The following is a 13,383-nucleotide window of genomic DNA, read 5'->3' as shown; positions in this document are numbered from 1 at the left end:
TCAAAATTGTTACTTTTTTCCATCTTTGGGAAGGCAACATGGATATCAAAGTAATGTCTCTAATAACATCTCTAGTCAAAAGTCAAAACTCATGATCAGATGGACAAGCATCCAGAAATCATGGCAAAAAATGAATTCCTGGTGATTATACTAACTCAGTTTAGCCACAAAGATTATAACATTGGAAACTTAAAAAGATGGGCCATCCTTCAATTTCCGTTTTCATTCTCTGGAACTACCTGAATATTTCGACTAATATAGTGGCAAACGGACAGTACTATTCTTTCTCATGCTTCCCTATGTTCCTGTGGTAACAATCAGGGAGAGCTGGAGGCCTTTGGTGTGACATTTGCCAGGTTGGAAGAATCTTGAAGCTCCCTACATCACCATTCCTCCGTCAATGGTGAAAACCTGCAACAACACATTATGAGCTTCTAGGCGGCAAAAAAGGACAAGGCACAAAAGCAATACAAAACACAAAATGAAATAAAATTGGACCACCTGTCCAGTAATGTAACTGGCTGCAGGGTTAAGGGCTAGAAACTCCACCAGTCCAGCCACTTCTTCAGGTTGACCATATCTCCCTGAAACAAAAGATAGAGAAATAAGACAAACAGTTCATTGCATTTTTAATTTATGGGCACTGGGAAATGGTTATCTGAAAGAAAAAAAAATGCCCAATATTAGGGGCAAATTCCCTGAGAAAATAAGGTCAACATTTATCCAAGGACACCTTAATTAACTCTTACCCAACGGGATAGTTCCCAAGATTATCTTCTCAATGTTTTCTCCAAGCTTGGCAGTCATGTCAGAAGCAATGAAACCTGGGGCAACAGCATTCACCTGTGGACAATCCCATGAACAATACTTATTTCCATCTAATAGCACTGAATGCAGAAGGGAATTTATCTAAATTCTGTTAAGGCAACAGCGTTGAAATACACACATTGACATTTCTGCTTGCGTATTCCTTTGCGACACTCTTGGTAAAGCCAATGACCCCTGCTTTTGCAGCACTGTAATTGGCTTGTCCAACATTTCCAACCAGACCAACCACAGAAGCAATATTTATTATTCTCCCCTGCAGAATTAGTAGTATGAGGACAGAACAAAAAAGAGACCGAGCATTAAATATTCTAAAGAATTCCCAGACAAATTGAAACTGCTTACTTGCTGTATCTGTAATTAAACAATAGTTGGGACCTAGTTATGAAGTTCTTCAATTCCATCTCCCAACAGAACTATTCCGAATAATCCTTAAGCTCAGTTGCTAGTTAATCTCATCATTCTTTCATTTTCCAGCTTTAGTAGGTAAAGTTTCAATTTTTACCAGACATGCTACTGCCTAGGGACACCTACCAATATCTATTGACATGGGCAACCAATATAATGATAAAAGATAGTGGAGTGATGACGGAAATGACTGGCATAAATTCAGAAAAATTACTAACACCCCATCATTTCCACACTGTAGAAAGCAAGACTGAAACACAGGCAGCAAATTTATATCTCAGCTTTTTTTTTCCCTGAGGGGGGGAGGGGGAGGGGTAGGGGGAAAGTAAGATGGATAGGTTCGATAGCTATCATCAATGATAAGTCCAAGCTGACAATAGTTTAGTTTATTTAGTGTATGGAAATGCAAGGTCAGAGAACCAATTTTTCATCCAAGGTCAACAAACCAGTTTGTCAATAGTTGGAGATACAAAAATAGGCAGTGCTGAATAATGGATGTGGAAGCACTGTAAGAAGAGAATCCCCAAACAAAGACATCATAACAGAACTAGTCATATAGAAAGGGAGGTGTTTTTCAATGTTTCAATGGAACTTGAGAGAGAGAGAGAGAGAGAGAGAGGAAGGGACATGGGGCATTGTTGTGCAATTCACAAGGGTCTCCACTCCATACAGCTGGAGCAGTGCCCTGTCACATGCTTCTGAGCACCAAGGTCCAGTCACTCAATTGCTTAAGGTGCTCTGGCAACCTCTCTAAGGTTCCTTTCCTCTCTTTTTAGTGTCAGTGAATAATTGATAGGATGCCCAAATATAAAACCCAACATGCCAATTGATTCTCATCTAGAAGTAGCACACTAGTAGATTTGCTAAACTAGATGAAATCAATCAAAACAGTTCTGAATCAAACACATATATGGACAAAAATAGAATACATCCAAAAACATACTGCAGTACAACCAAGAAGTTACCTTTTTCTTTTTCATCATAATTTTGGCTGCTGCCTGCAAAAGCAGATAGATTCAATTACAGATAACACAATCCAGCACCCAAGCATGAAAATAGTCAGGTCTTCCAAATATAAATACCTGTGTGCAGAGAAATACACCAGTAAGATTCAAATCAATAACCTCTTGCCACTGGGATTTCTTCATTCTCATCAGCAAACCATCCCGAGTGATTCCTAACACCATTGTGGAATAATCAGGGTAAAGAGGAAGAAGGGCAAAAAATGAGAGTAAAAGAGAACTCGTAATAACCTGCATTATTTATCAATACATCCACTGTTCCCCATGCATCAACTGCCTGTAGACGTGGAGAACACACAACATTATGACAGAATAGTCCATAAGAAATTCAAATGAATCATCCCGTAATTTAATTAGCAGGGGAACAACATACAGTTTTAATCATTGAGTCCACATCAGCTTCTTTTGACATGTCTCCCCCAAATGTAAGAGCTTGACCACCACATGCCTCAATCTTCAAGAAAAAAAAATTTGACAGGTCATTATCTCATTTAAGAGACATGTCAGAGACAGTTCTAATGGCGCAAGCACATGACCTATATGTAGTAGACAGGCTTACATGTAGTAGCAGCCCAAAAAGTTAAGATCAACGAATTATTGGCTCAATACATATAAGTCCAAAATTACTGTAATATCTACTCAGCAAACAGACAGACCCTAACAGTGTGATGATGCAATTATTCCTCACCTCTGAACACTTTAACTAATTGTCAAGACCTAAACACAATAAGCTTATAACCTTTGGCCACACTGAATGGGGCATGAACCCATGGTTCAGAGATCATTTGACAAAGAAGAAATTCTAGAGAGCAGGTTCAGGTAAGAATAGCATTTCACAAGAAGTGTTTAACTATAAATGAGGGTTGAATGATACCCTTGTGGCGTTGATGAGTAAAAGAGCACTTCAATCTGCAAGCCTTGTAGGCACCACGTATAAATTGATCTCAAATGTATCAGCTATCAAACTGAATGCTATTACAAGGCTGATCGTCTCCCCAGTTCAAGGCACGTCATTGTAGGAAGACTAATTAGATGGTATTTTCAATGCATATGAATACTTAGACTACAGGAAACATTAAGGCATCCTCAAAGTTGGTCGCAAATTCAATGAGAAGAGAACCTATGATCATGTTGAGAAAAATTTTAGGCTTCACATTGAGAACTTTTCCTTTTTCCGTTTTCTTTCTTCTTCTTTTTTTTAAAATTCCCCCTTGCACTTTTTGGCCTCAATAAGGAAATTTTTATTGAAGGCAAAAACGGTAGAATGAAAGATATGAAGATAGATGTTCAACGAGAGAAACTGACCAGCGATGACACATCCACATTGGGCCTCTTATTATGGGTGTAGGGTGCAAGGTGTGAAACTTAACAACAAATTGACTTGGCCTTCCCGTAAGCCAATCAGTCTAAGGCCTATGAAGGTAAGTATTGAGAGATTTGAAAGCAAACTGACCTCTCAGGAAACAGGGTAACTCTCAAAGGGGATTAAGATTAATCTCCTCCACCTTGTAAGGTGTTCCTACATAGTATCAGTCTTCGTTCTCCACTCTTGTTTCTGTAGCCATTAAATTGAAGGAACTGCAGCTTGACCTCTTTTAGAATGGCACAAGTGATGCTCACCATTATTATCTTGAGGCTTCGTATTTGAAGAAATATGTCAAGTTCAAGAAATCTGGTGGCATTGGTATGAAAAACCTCTCAAATTCGTTAAGAAGGATCTAAGCCTCTTAAGGCACCTAGACTTGGAGATTCAGAAGGAAAAGGCTTTAATCTCACCAAAAAAAAAATATCCATAGCAACGATCCAATCAGTTCACCAAATTGTTTTTCATATGTTTTCCTCCTCACGATCTATCTGGCTTCATTTTTGTGGTTTCCCATGCTCTTAAAAGGAGCGATCATTGCAGTGGAGAATCCACCTATTCAATCTGAAGGAAGAACTATGTCTATGATTCGTTGAAGTACATAGAAAAAAAGCACAGTAAGCTTAGACAATCAGCATCCAAGGAGAGCCTTGTAAGATTTATTTTTTGGCATGTGGTATTTTTTTAGGCTCCATCACCAAGGACATTCAGTAATCAAAGTTTGCTGAGTTTAGAACCAATTGGATGCCATTATGGATGGATTAAGGAGAATTCTTCTGCTTATGGTTGGTTATACGGCAGCCATCATTTTGATGGGCTGTTATGTGAATCCTGGGGAAGCTGCACCCCTCCCTCATTTTATTACAAAAAAGACGTTCCCCTTATTCCTTAAAAAAGTTAAAAAAAAAAAAAAAAAAAAAAGAAAGAAAGAAAGAAAGATGTACCTCTTTGGAAACTTCTTCAGCCTCCTTCGAGGACCTTGCATAATTCACCAGGACCTGTAAGTAGCATGAGAAAGTCGCAATCATGAACAGTTCAGATAATTAACCAGAAAATAAACCACCAGCCAATGGTTCAAATGAAAAGTGAACATGAATATAAAAGTCCGAGTAAGTTTAAATAGCAAATTAAGAGGTTACTCAGAACAGAAGGAAGATACACCTGATTTCTCAGAACCACAAAAAGTATACTTTCTCATCTCACACATACTAGACCACAAAAACCTATCACTTGATATTTCAGATCATAGTTGTCAAGGCGTCGCCTGTCCAGGTGTCCTTCGCTGGAAGGGCACCTTGGTCGCATAGGCGATGCCTTGATGCCTTGTTGGTGTCGCCTTGATTTTTTCCCTCCTCCAATGCCTAGGATCGCCTAGACGCCATGACAACTATGGTTCAGATATCCTTACTCTATTGGTAGTTTCATAAAGCTATGTGTTCTCATGGGTAACCAAAAATGCACTTTACTACTCCCACCAAAAGGGAAACACGTATATTAGTATAAAACTCAAACACGTCCTAATTGCTTCAAAATTTGTCAATGTCCCAAGAACACCAGAAATGATGGATTATCAAGGTGTAATGGTTCAAGGGAAGGTATATGATGACAAAAACTGCTTCAACAACTCAGACCAACAGTAGCTGTTACAAAAATTGGCTTCCCCATTAGTTTCCCGAATGTCCATCCTACAGTGCACTAAGATCACATGTGGCCAACTACCTAGGAAAAATATGCTTTCAGCTTACAGTGGATGTGTTTCTGATTGACACTAATTAATTACACAAAAACTAGTTTCTGGTTCACGCTCTTCATACAACAAAAATAGAAATTAAGTGCTGATACACTTTTTTCTTCAGTTGAATGGCAAAACATGATTTACATTGCTGACCCAAATAGTCGAGACAAGGTCACATTTTGTTGATTGTTATAGTTCCATCATTAACTCTGAAAATGGCACTGAGAGGATAAAATGCACAAACCTTACAACCAGCCTTCCCAAGGGTCAATGCAATTGCTTTACCAATTCCTCTCGAAGCACCAGTGACAACAACAACAGGAGTTTCCACGTTCTGAACCTGTTCAGTCACTGCTTGTTCAACAGCTGCAACCTGAGATCTTACACCTGCATGGCCCCATGACAATCAATGAGTTCTGTGTTCCCCCTGACAATTTTGCAACAGGGAACTTAAAATCAAGAGATGTAACAGAACATTAAAAAAAAATCCAACACACTGATATAATTAAACAGAATGATGTGAATTCTTAAGGAATCAAGTATTGATTATAAAATCATGTTTAAGAAGTTCGACAAACTGACTATCTTTCTGATAGCCATAATGCCTTAATACAAATAGTTTTTTAAGGGAACAAAGCAAGAGGACAGTACAGTTATCAGACAAACTTCATTAATTATTATTCCAAGTATACCAATACAGCTCTTCAAACCAACTGGACTGAGAATTCTACCAAAACTGGGAGCTCAACTTCAAATATGTATATCAATCCTAGAAGAAATATTCTTCCTCGACCTATCCCAGATATCTGATACTCAATTTGGTGATGCCATCCAAAAGGGGTGAGGGGGACGCAGCAATAATTAACAAATTTATTTAAAAAATGTCTAAAAGCAGAATGTCAACAACAATAACCATGAAGACACAGACGGAACGAAAGAAGAAGAAATTAAAAAAAAAAAAAAAAAAAAAAAAAAAAAAAAAAACATTTTGGAACAGCCACAACTAACCCAGGAAGAAGGGCCTTCAACAAAGAACAAAAGCATTACCCGAAGAAGCAGAGGAGCTCTTTAAACTGCACTGCAAGGCAAGGCAAGGTTGGTGCTGCATCAATGGTGAGGTGCTGGAAGGCCATTGTGGGAACTGCACAATCCTCTGACCAGTTCGACCACCGGAAAGGGCAGATTTGGCCGCAACCCTGGCAGAGTGGAAGTAGATAGAGGCAGATCCGGCAGCAGTAGCCATGAAAGCTTTAGCCAATCTCTGGACAACAGGGCTGGCGGCAGACAAAGAAGAAAAAGAACTAATGAAGCACTCCAAAAAGTGAGGGAGACACTACTTCTACAATAAAGCAGGGAGATATTGGATTTAGTGTTGTGTCGTTTAATTATGAAGAAGAAATGTGACAATGAGAGTGGCAATGAGAACTAAGCTCTGCGCTTCTGTCCTCAGTTTCTCAGTCCAAGCTCTTGACGGTTTAATGGAGGGGCACACTACATGGCTACATCAGAAATTCATAACAGAATTCCAGGTTTTTTTTTTTATTTATTTTAAACCCAAATTTTGAGACACTCGATCCAACATTTACTCAGTCCAAGCTCTTGATGCTTTCATCCATGGCCACACTACATAGATGCATCAGAAGTTCTTTATACAACTCCATTTTCCCTTTTAAAACCAAAATTTTGGGTGTTTGGTATGCAATCAAGGATTGAATCTTAAATCAGAATCCAGTATTCAGTACGAATTGTAAGATCTATTGTATCCTGAATAACAATCCATAAAACAGCAACATAAATTTGCAGCATTTTATGGTATTGAGAGTTTGAGACCATGAGTCGAGAAAAGTTAATATTTTTCCCCAAAGCCTGCCTAAAAGTCATAGAAACGAGTACATAATTAACAATAAGAAACGCAAAAGAGAGTTAAAACAAAATATGGATCATCAGAAATCCAAAGCACAACTCTCAAAACAAAAATCAAACCATGGGCATCTCTTAATTTCCCCGAATCTCACCACTAAGGGAGCGAAATGGCGGGTATCAACCGTTGGCTCGTCAACACCCAGCAAAATATAGGAGAAAGAAAGCTTTAGTCTCCCTCCTTATTTGTCTCTTTAAGTCTTGGAAGAGAGAGAATCAGAGAACCAAAAAACTAAAAAAGGTCCTTTCATAAGGAAAATATATATAGAAAGACTGACTGTACATACTACATACTAAATAGTTTTCGATAAAACCGAGGTTGTTAATGGGCTTTGAACTCTCCGTTGCATATTTCTCTTGTTGAAGCTCTGGAAAGTGGAAATGTCGAGTACAGGATCACCCACTCACCATAGAATCCATCACCTAGCTGTGTCACGTTGCAGGTTATACGACCATATCCGTCTCCGACGATAGCGACACTGTCACGTTTATCAGGCCGTATCTGTATAGGATCGGACAATTTTTTTTTGACTAGGCATAGGATCTTTATCCACTCCAGTTCCCACCCTGGTCCAGTTTTCCTATCGCTTGTAATAAAGGGGGGACGCAATGACCACCTCACCACCCTATCCCTCCCCGAACACTCTGCCCAGGTAGGGTCCCCCCCTCCTTTATTACAGGCACTAGGGGAACTGGAGGCAATAATTGTTATACCAGAGTTAGATACCACTATCAATTGATATGTCAACACAAGACTTTGGGGTCATGATTATTTTAAAATATTTCATATATATCCAATAGTCAGAAGTACCCCATCATACAAACCAGATATGGCAAAAAGGCCAAAGGCAATCTATTCAGCCCACTTAGAGAGGTTGGATCAGCTAGACTTTATGGACAAGATAGAATCCCTCTGCAGATGTCAAGTTTCACTCACCCCAATCAGAATTTAGCCAAAAGGACAAAACAAAGCTTTAAAATCATGGAACACCAAGAGAGCACACCCAAGGCATGGACTATAGAATTGTCATATGCCAATAAAACAATGTACACCAACAAGCAGGGGCATTAGGGCATATGATGGATTTTGTATCTGAAATTTGACATGTTGGATGATTTTACAGTAAAAAAGGGTTTTTTTACTTTTCTAATTTTTCTGGGACCTTATGGCTACAGAAAATTCTTCAATAGGGTCTCAGTGCCAAAGGCACTGCCGTTTGCAGATTTGATTCTTCCCTCTTTTTACGGACCCAATGGATATATTACCTGTACAAAAAGCTTAAACTCTAATCAGATTTTGGAAAAAAGAGAAACCTCCATGTAAGTAATTATCACAGACCCTGCTTCTTCGACCTTCTAAATCAGCTAAAGAGAAGTTTTTTTTTTTTTATAAAAAAAAAGGTGAAAGGGGTGGGGGTGGGGGTGGGGGGGGGGGGGAGAGACAAGAAACAGTCCACCGTCCAGCAACCTCATGGTCTCGAAACAACCAAATACCATCTACTCAAAGTCTCAAACACTCATTGGCCCAATCAACGAGGTTTCATCTGGCACACTTCAGTGAAGAGAGCAGCCCAAAGCCAGTTTCATCTGCTGCTGAGATCCCAATGCACAAATCTCACTGTGAGATAAACATCAGTTATGTTACCCCAGAGCTAGCTGTACTGCCATCCCTCAGCCCTTGAAGGCATGATTGAAGTACTCTTTGCACACTATCTGCAACTCCTCTCAACCTTCCCTGAGTAGCATCTCCTGCCGAACCTCCATTCGCCTCCACTGTTCGAGCAACCCTCTGTTTGCACCTCTCCCACTCTTCCCTTTGCAACCAGCAAGCACGGCCTCCATGGCTCCCCTCCATTCCCTGAAAAGATACATGGGGATTCTCCCCAAATGAATATCTCAATCTCACAGAAACACAATACGTCAACCAAGCAGCTCCACCAGCAGCATTTATGTGGGGTATGTGAGCAGAATCAAGAACCACTGTGAGCCCAAAATCAACAGAATTATGAGGTCGGTCATAATGGATGTTGCTTTTTGGTAGTGAAGAATTCTCATGGTTCTCGTCTATGGCTGACCCAGAATGATTCTCAAGACACAATTCAATGCGGGGCTTCTGTGCAGAGGCAATATCTCCACCCTGTGCCTGCGCTAATCCTTTTTTCCAAGCAATCAATTTCAAGAATTCCCGGAGAACTGAAATGGGTAAAGTGAGAAGGGTAATGAAGGATGCAACTCGAGATGCATCATAGGGTTCTGAAGCAACACAGCGACTGAAGTAGTCACATATCTCAGATATTTCAGTGGGGGCTAGTTCCTCTTGAGCATTGGCTTGGCTTTGTTGCTGTTGTTGCTGTGGATGATGAAAACGTTTCACACTCAAGACTTGCAGAAGAAGTTGTACTCTGTGGACACTTACTGCAAATACATACCCCCTGCAGAAATATTATGTCAGATCCTGGGATAGGAAAAGGCAAGGGAAACCCTGTGAAAAAATAAATGCTTCAAATTATGAGACTTTTCATGTGTCTGCGTCCAGTTGCAACTGCGTAGATCATGACTGAAACTGTCAGCATTTGATGTGTAAATTGTACATATAGTTTTCAAGCATCAAGTAGAGAATCATCAAGGTAAGCATAGCCCAACAGCAAAAGGTTGTGACCCCAGCATAAAATTACATGATGGATTAGGGAATGAAATATATTAGTCATGGAATAATCCATTTTAGTTTTCCAATCTTGAAAGAATCAATAAATCCCACCCCCAAAAAAAAAACTCCTAAACATATATCAAAAAGGATATAGGGAAAGGGGGCAAAGATAAGAAAACAACGGCACATAGGGTGTCTTGACTCTGGAGCCTCAAATTTTTATTTTTATTTTTTTCCCAGAGTGACCTAAAACCCCATATTCTTTCTACTCAGAAGTCTGCTAATCACAAGTTGGGCAGTACTTGGTTATCATGGAGAGTTTTAGGTCTGAAACAACCCCTTTGCATAAGCCTACATATAGGGTGATAATTTAAAATCAAAGGCACAAATTTAATACTACTCAAAAGGGGAAAACAGCCATTTGACCGGAAGACTCTTTTTCTCTTTTTTGGTTGAATTTGAGAGTGAGACTTTGAAATTGCTGAGGATCTTCTGATCAAGCTACTCAGTATCGTAAACAGGCAATAGCGCTTACTCCAGTTAATTTTATTGAAGCGCATCATTGGTTGAAGATCACAAGGTGGCTTGAGTAGAACAATTATTTTCGGTAGTAGAAATGGCTCTCCAGGACATTGAGTGAGTTGACTTCAAGTGTCCACCATCATGATCAATGTAATAAACCTCCACTATTACCATTTACCACATCAAATTCAAGGGCAATCTGATGGGGGGTAGGTAGGAAGAACCCAAAACCCTCCCAGATAGGACCCCAAGCAAACCCAACTCAAACAAACAACCCAAAATTAACCTAAACACTCAACTCTCTCAGATGAGAGCCAAACTCTAGGAATCAAACACAAATATAGGGAATAGGATCCCATCAAAAGATGAGAGAGGTCCAATGACTAACCTTAAAGTAATTTGAAAATCAAGGAACTCTGAGATGGGAAAACAGGAGTCAAAGAAAATTAAATTACTTCAGAATAGTTGGATCTTAAGATATTTCAGATTTTCTATTCTACCCCTACCCTCCATTATAGCTATGATTTAAGCCATCCCATAGTTGAATCCTATTCTGATTTCATGAATCGTTTAGGCTACTGATTTTAGATTATTTCATGTCTGAAATCAGCAACCTAGTTTCAACCCTCAAACCCTATTTCAGTCCCTAAATTACTGTTTTATACCTATTCCTATCACCTCTAGGAATCACCCATAATTGCTGATCTAACCATCCAATTGAGGTCAGATTTTCAGCAAAACTTCCCATTCCTATTCCCTACACTCGACCTTACTTCCAACCCCATCCAACCACTTGATTTTGCGATATTTAAAATCTACCTAATCTGAACCTTCCTTTGAGTAAAAGATCTTGTTATTGGTTACTGTTTTGATCATTCAAATTCAGTACTACATTACTAGGTTGGGATACCTCTGGTATGTTGATGATGAGGCATATAGGTGGGTTGTCATGGACTATCAGAACATCTACGCACAAATATGTCATGGGGTACATATGTGCTGGCATTCGGAGGAGGGTCAACAAAATCTTCAGTCATACGCAGCTCGTGGATTAGAACCGCCAAGAAACTCCAAGTGGTATTGAGTGGTGAGTGTTGTATTTCTCTAACCAAATGTACGTTTTGATTGTTTTAATTGCATGTTAACATTTCCAATAGCTAAATTATGTAAAGCAGAATTCAGTGTACACTAGCAAACTTTGGTCCAAACCACAAGTACCATTTTGGGTGGTTTTTTTGTGAAACTAATTCACGGCATAGGTGTAAAAAATGATAAAAATAAGAAGCAATGCAGCACAAAAAAGGTCAAAAACCCATTTTTTGGGCCTCGAAGCCTAGGTTTTGATTTTGGCCCAGAAACTCCCAGATTTCGGTCAAAACTTGGAAGTTTCGGTTTCATCCAGGGTCAAAACCTGAAACCTGGAACATTGGCTGCTTGAGCTGTACCTCAAGCATCTTTATGACCTTTTTAGTAGTTAGTGGAAGGGCACAGAAGAAACATCTCAGGCTCGTCAATGCAGCTAGATTTGGCACCAATAATAAACACTGCAGAATTCTTTTTCCCCACACCCACTACCTTCCCCCAACAGTAATAACATTATGGCAGCAGGGTAAATCAATAACAGAGGATCTGTAATCTACAGGAAGTAATTAATAAAATGATTTTTCACTATCATGTCAAGTAGATTTCAACAAGAGGATACAGCATGCATCATACTCCACTAACAAATCAAAAAAGAAGATATATATTTACCCCACAAAGAAGCGCAAGGCTGGCTGTTCCTGGTCCAAATTTAAAAGCGACCCTTCATTTTCTTTTAGAATTGAACCCAGGATCTCCTTCAGAAGAGCAGGTAATTGTGCAAAGAGCCATAGTACTCCAAGGTACTTGAGAATGCCTCTTAAAACCTTTTTAAGAGCAACAAGGGGAACCCATCCACCACCATACCCTCCATCATCCCCAAGCCCAATGAAAGCTGTGTTGAATTCTCCTCTCATATGAATAGGGACACTTGTGCCAGGTGATCTACGTATAGGTAAAAGTGCATTGCCTACACGGGTTATACCAGATGCCTGGTTCCCTGTCATTGGAGTCGATCTAGATATTACACCAGAACCTGTAATATTAACCCGGCTTCCGTTGGTTGCTGAAAGCTGTGAACCTGAACTTTGTTTTGGATTGCTACAGTTTGTAATTCCAACTGTCTGTTGGCTAGCAGAGAAATTAGGTTCTAAGCCATTCAATTCCTGAGCTACATGCTCCATAATGAAAGGCCGAAACTGTGGACATGGCAAAGAACCCCCAATCTCAGGCCCACCCTTTGGTGGTGTTGCCGGCTGTAGCCAAACCTGATCTCCAGCAAAACAGCGCATGTCAACTGCAAAGTGTTTACGGTAGATTATGCGTATCCAGTAGGGACCACGCAGTACAACGGAGACATCAATGGGCAACAGTGAGCTAGGAACGATTCCAGGACCACCTTTCCCAGCAACAGCCAACATTGCCGTTGCATGAAGGTTGTGACTCCCAAGAGGACCTACAACTGTACTTGTAATGGGATTCCCGACAGGAGCAGATGCAGCTTGAGTAACATTTGAAGATGAACTGCTTGGCAACACTCCCTGAGTTGGTATGAAACCATTCTGCCTTGGTATAGCAGAGTGTGCAGCAGTTACACCAGGGGCACCAGAAGCAGGACCAGCCCGCGCAGGTCGAGTTGCAGCTGCTAGAGAAAATAATGGTCCTGCAGTCAAGTGAATGCAGTCCAAAAGGGATGCCACCTCAGCTCCATTAATGAAATCTTCCAGAAACTGCAGGAAACAGGGGGAAATTGCTTAATAATAGTGCTGGACCTGCTGAGCAGTTAATGAAAATTTGTTGATGGAATTACACATAATATCAATGAATCAAGAAAAAGAAAATCAATGGTGAATATTCCACC

The 13,383-nt window shown here is 39.9% G+C and overlaps 2 protein-coding genes across 3 annotated transcripts in view; both read right to left on the bottom strand.

The window, feature by feature from the left end:
* Positions 1-7,638, bottom strand: LOC122639671 (3-oxoacyl-[acyl-carrier-protein] reductase 4-like). Of its 2 annotated transcripts, none has more exons than XM_043832563.1 (12): positions 7,568-7,638; positions 6,401-6,627; positions 5,598-5,740; positions 4,563-4,616; positions 2,629-2,709; positions 2,487-2,532; positions 2,316-2,410; positions 2,199-2,231; positions 947-1,081; positions 750-843; positions 502-584; positions 1-411 (listed from the first exon to the last, which is right to left on the bottom strand). In XM_043832563.1, exons 1-12 carry the CDS (start codon positions 7,621-7,623, stop codon positions 379-381), a joined length of 1,080 nt encoding a protein of 359 aa, XP_043688498.1. In that variant the 5' UTR covers positions 7,624-7,638; the 3' UTR covers positions 1-378. The 2 variants fall into 2 exon arrangements, with proteins under 2 accessions (XP_043688498.1, XP_043688499.1); XM_043832564.1 differs by lacking the exon at positions 7,568-7,638 and adding an exon at positions 7,369-7,451.
* A 1,271-nt stretch (positions 7,639-8,909) lies between these two features.
* LOC122639668 (mediator of RNA polymerase II transcription subunit 14-like) overlaps positions 8,910-13,383 on the bottom strand; it is a 40,211-nt gene continuing 35,737 nt past the window's right edge. Inside the window, exons 8-9 of the mRNA XM_043832558.1 lie at positions 12,195-13,252; positions 8,910-9,705 (exon numbers count right to left, since the gene is read on the bottom strand). Coding sequence (XP_043688493.1) covers positions 8,910-9,705; positions 12,195-13,252 — 1,854 coding nt within the window. The remainder of the gene's footprint in view (positions 9,706-12,194; positions 13,253-13,383) is intronic.

Source organism: Telopea speciosissima, chromosome 9 (assembly GCF_018873765.1).
Source record: "Telopea speciosissima isolate NSW1024214 ecotype Mountain lineage chromosome 9, Tspe_v1, whole genome shotgun sequence".
Lineage (NCBI taxonomy): Eukaryota > Viridiplantae > Streptophyta > Magnoliopsida > Proteales > Proteaceae > Telopea > Telopea speciosissima.
The sequence above is the reverse complement of the archived record's forward strand: the minus strand, read 5'-3'. Positions and strand labels throughout refer to the sequence as shown.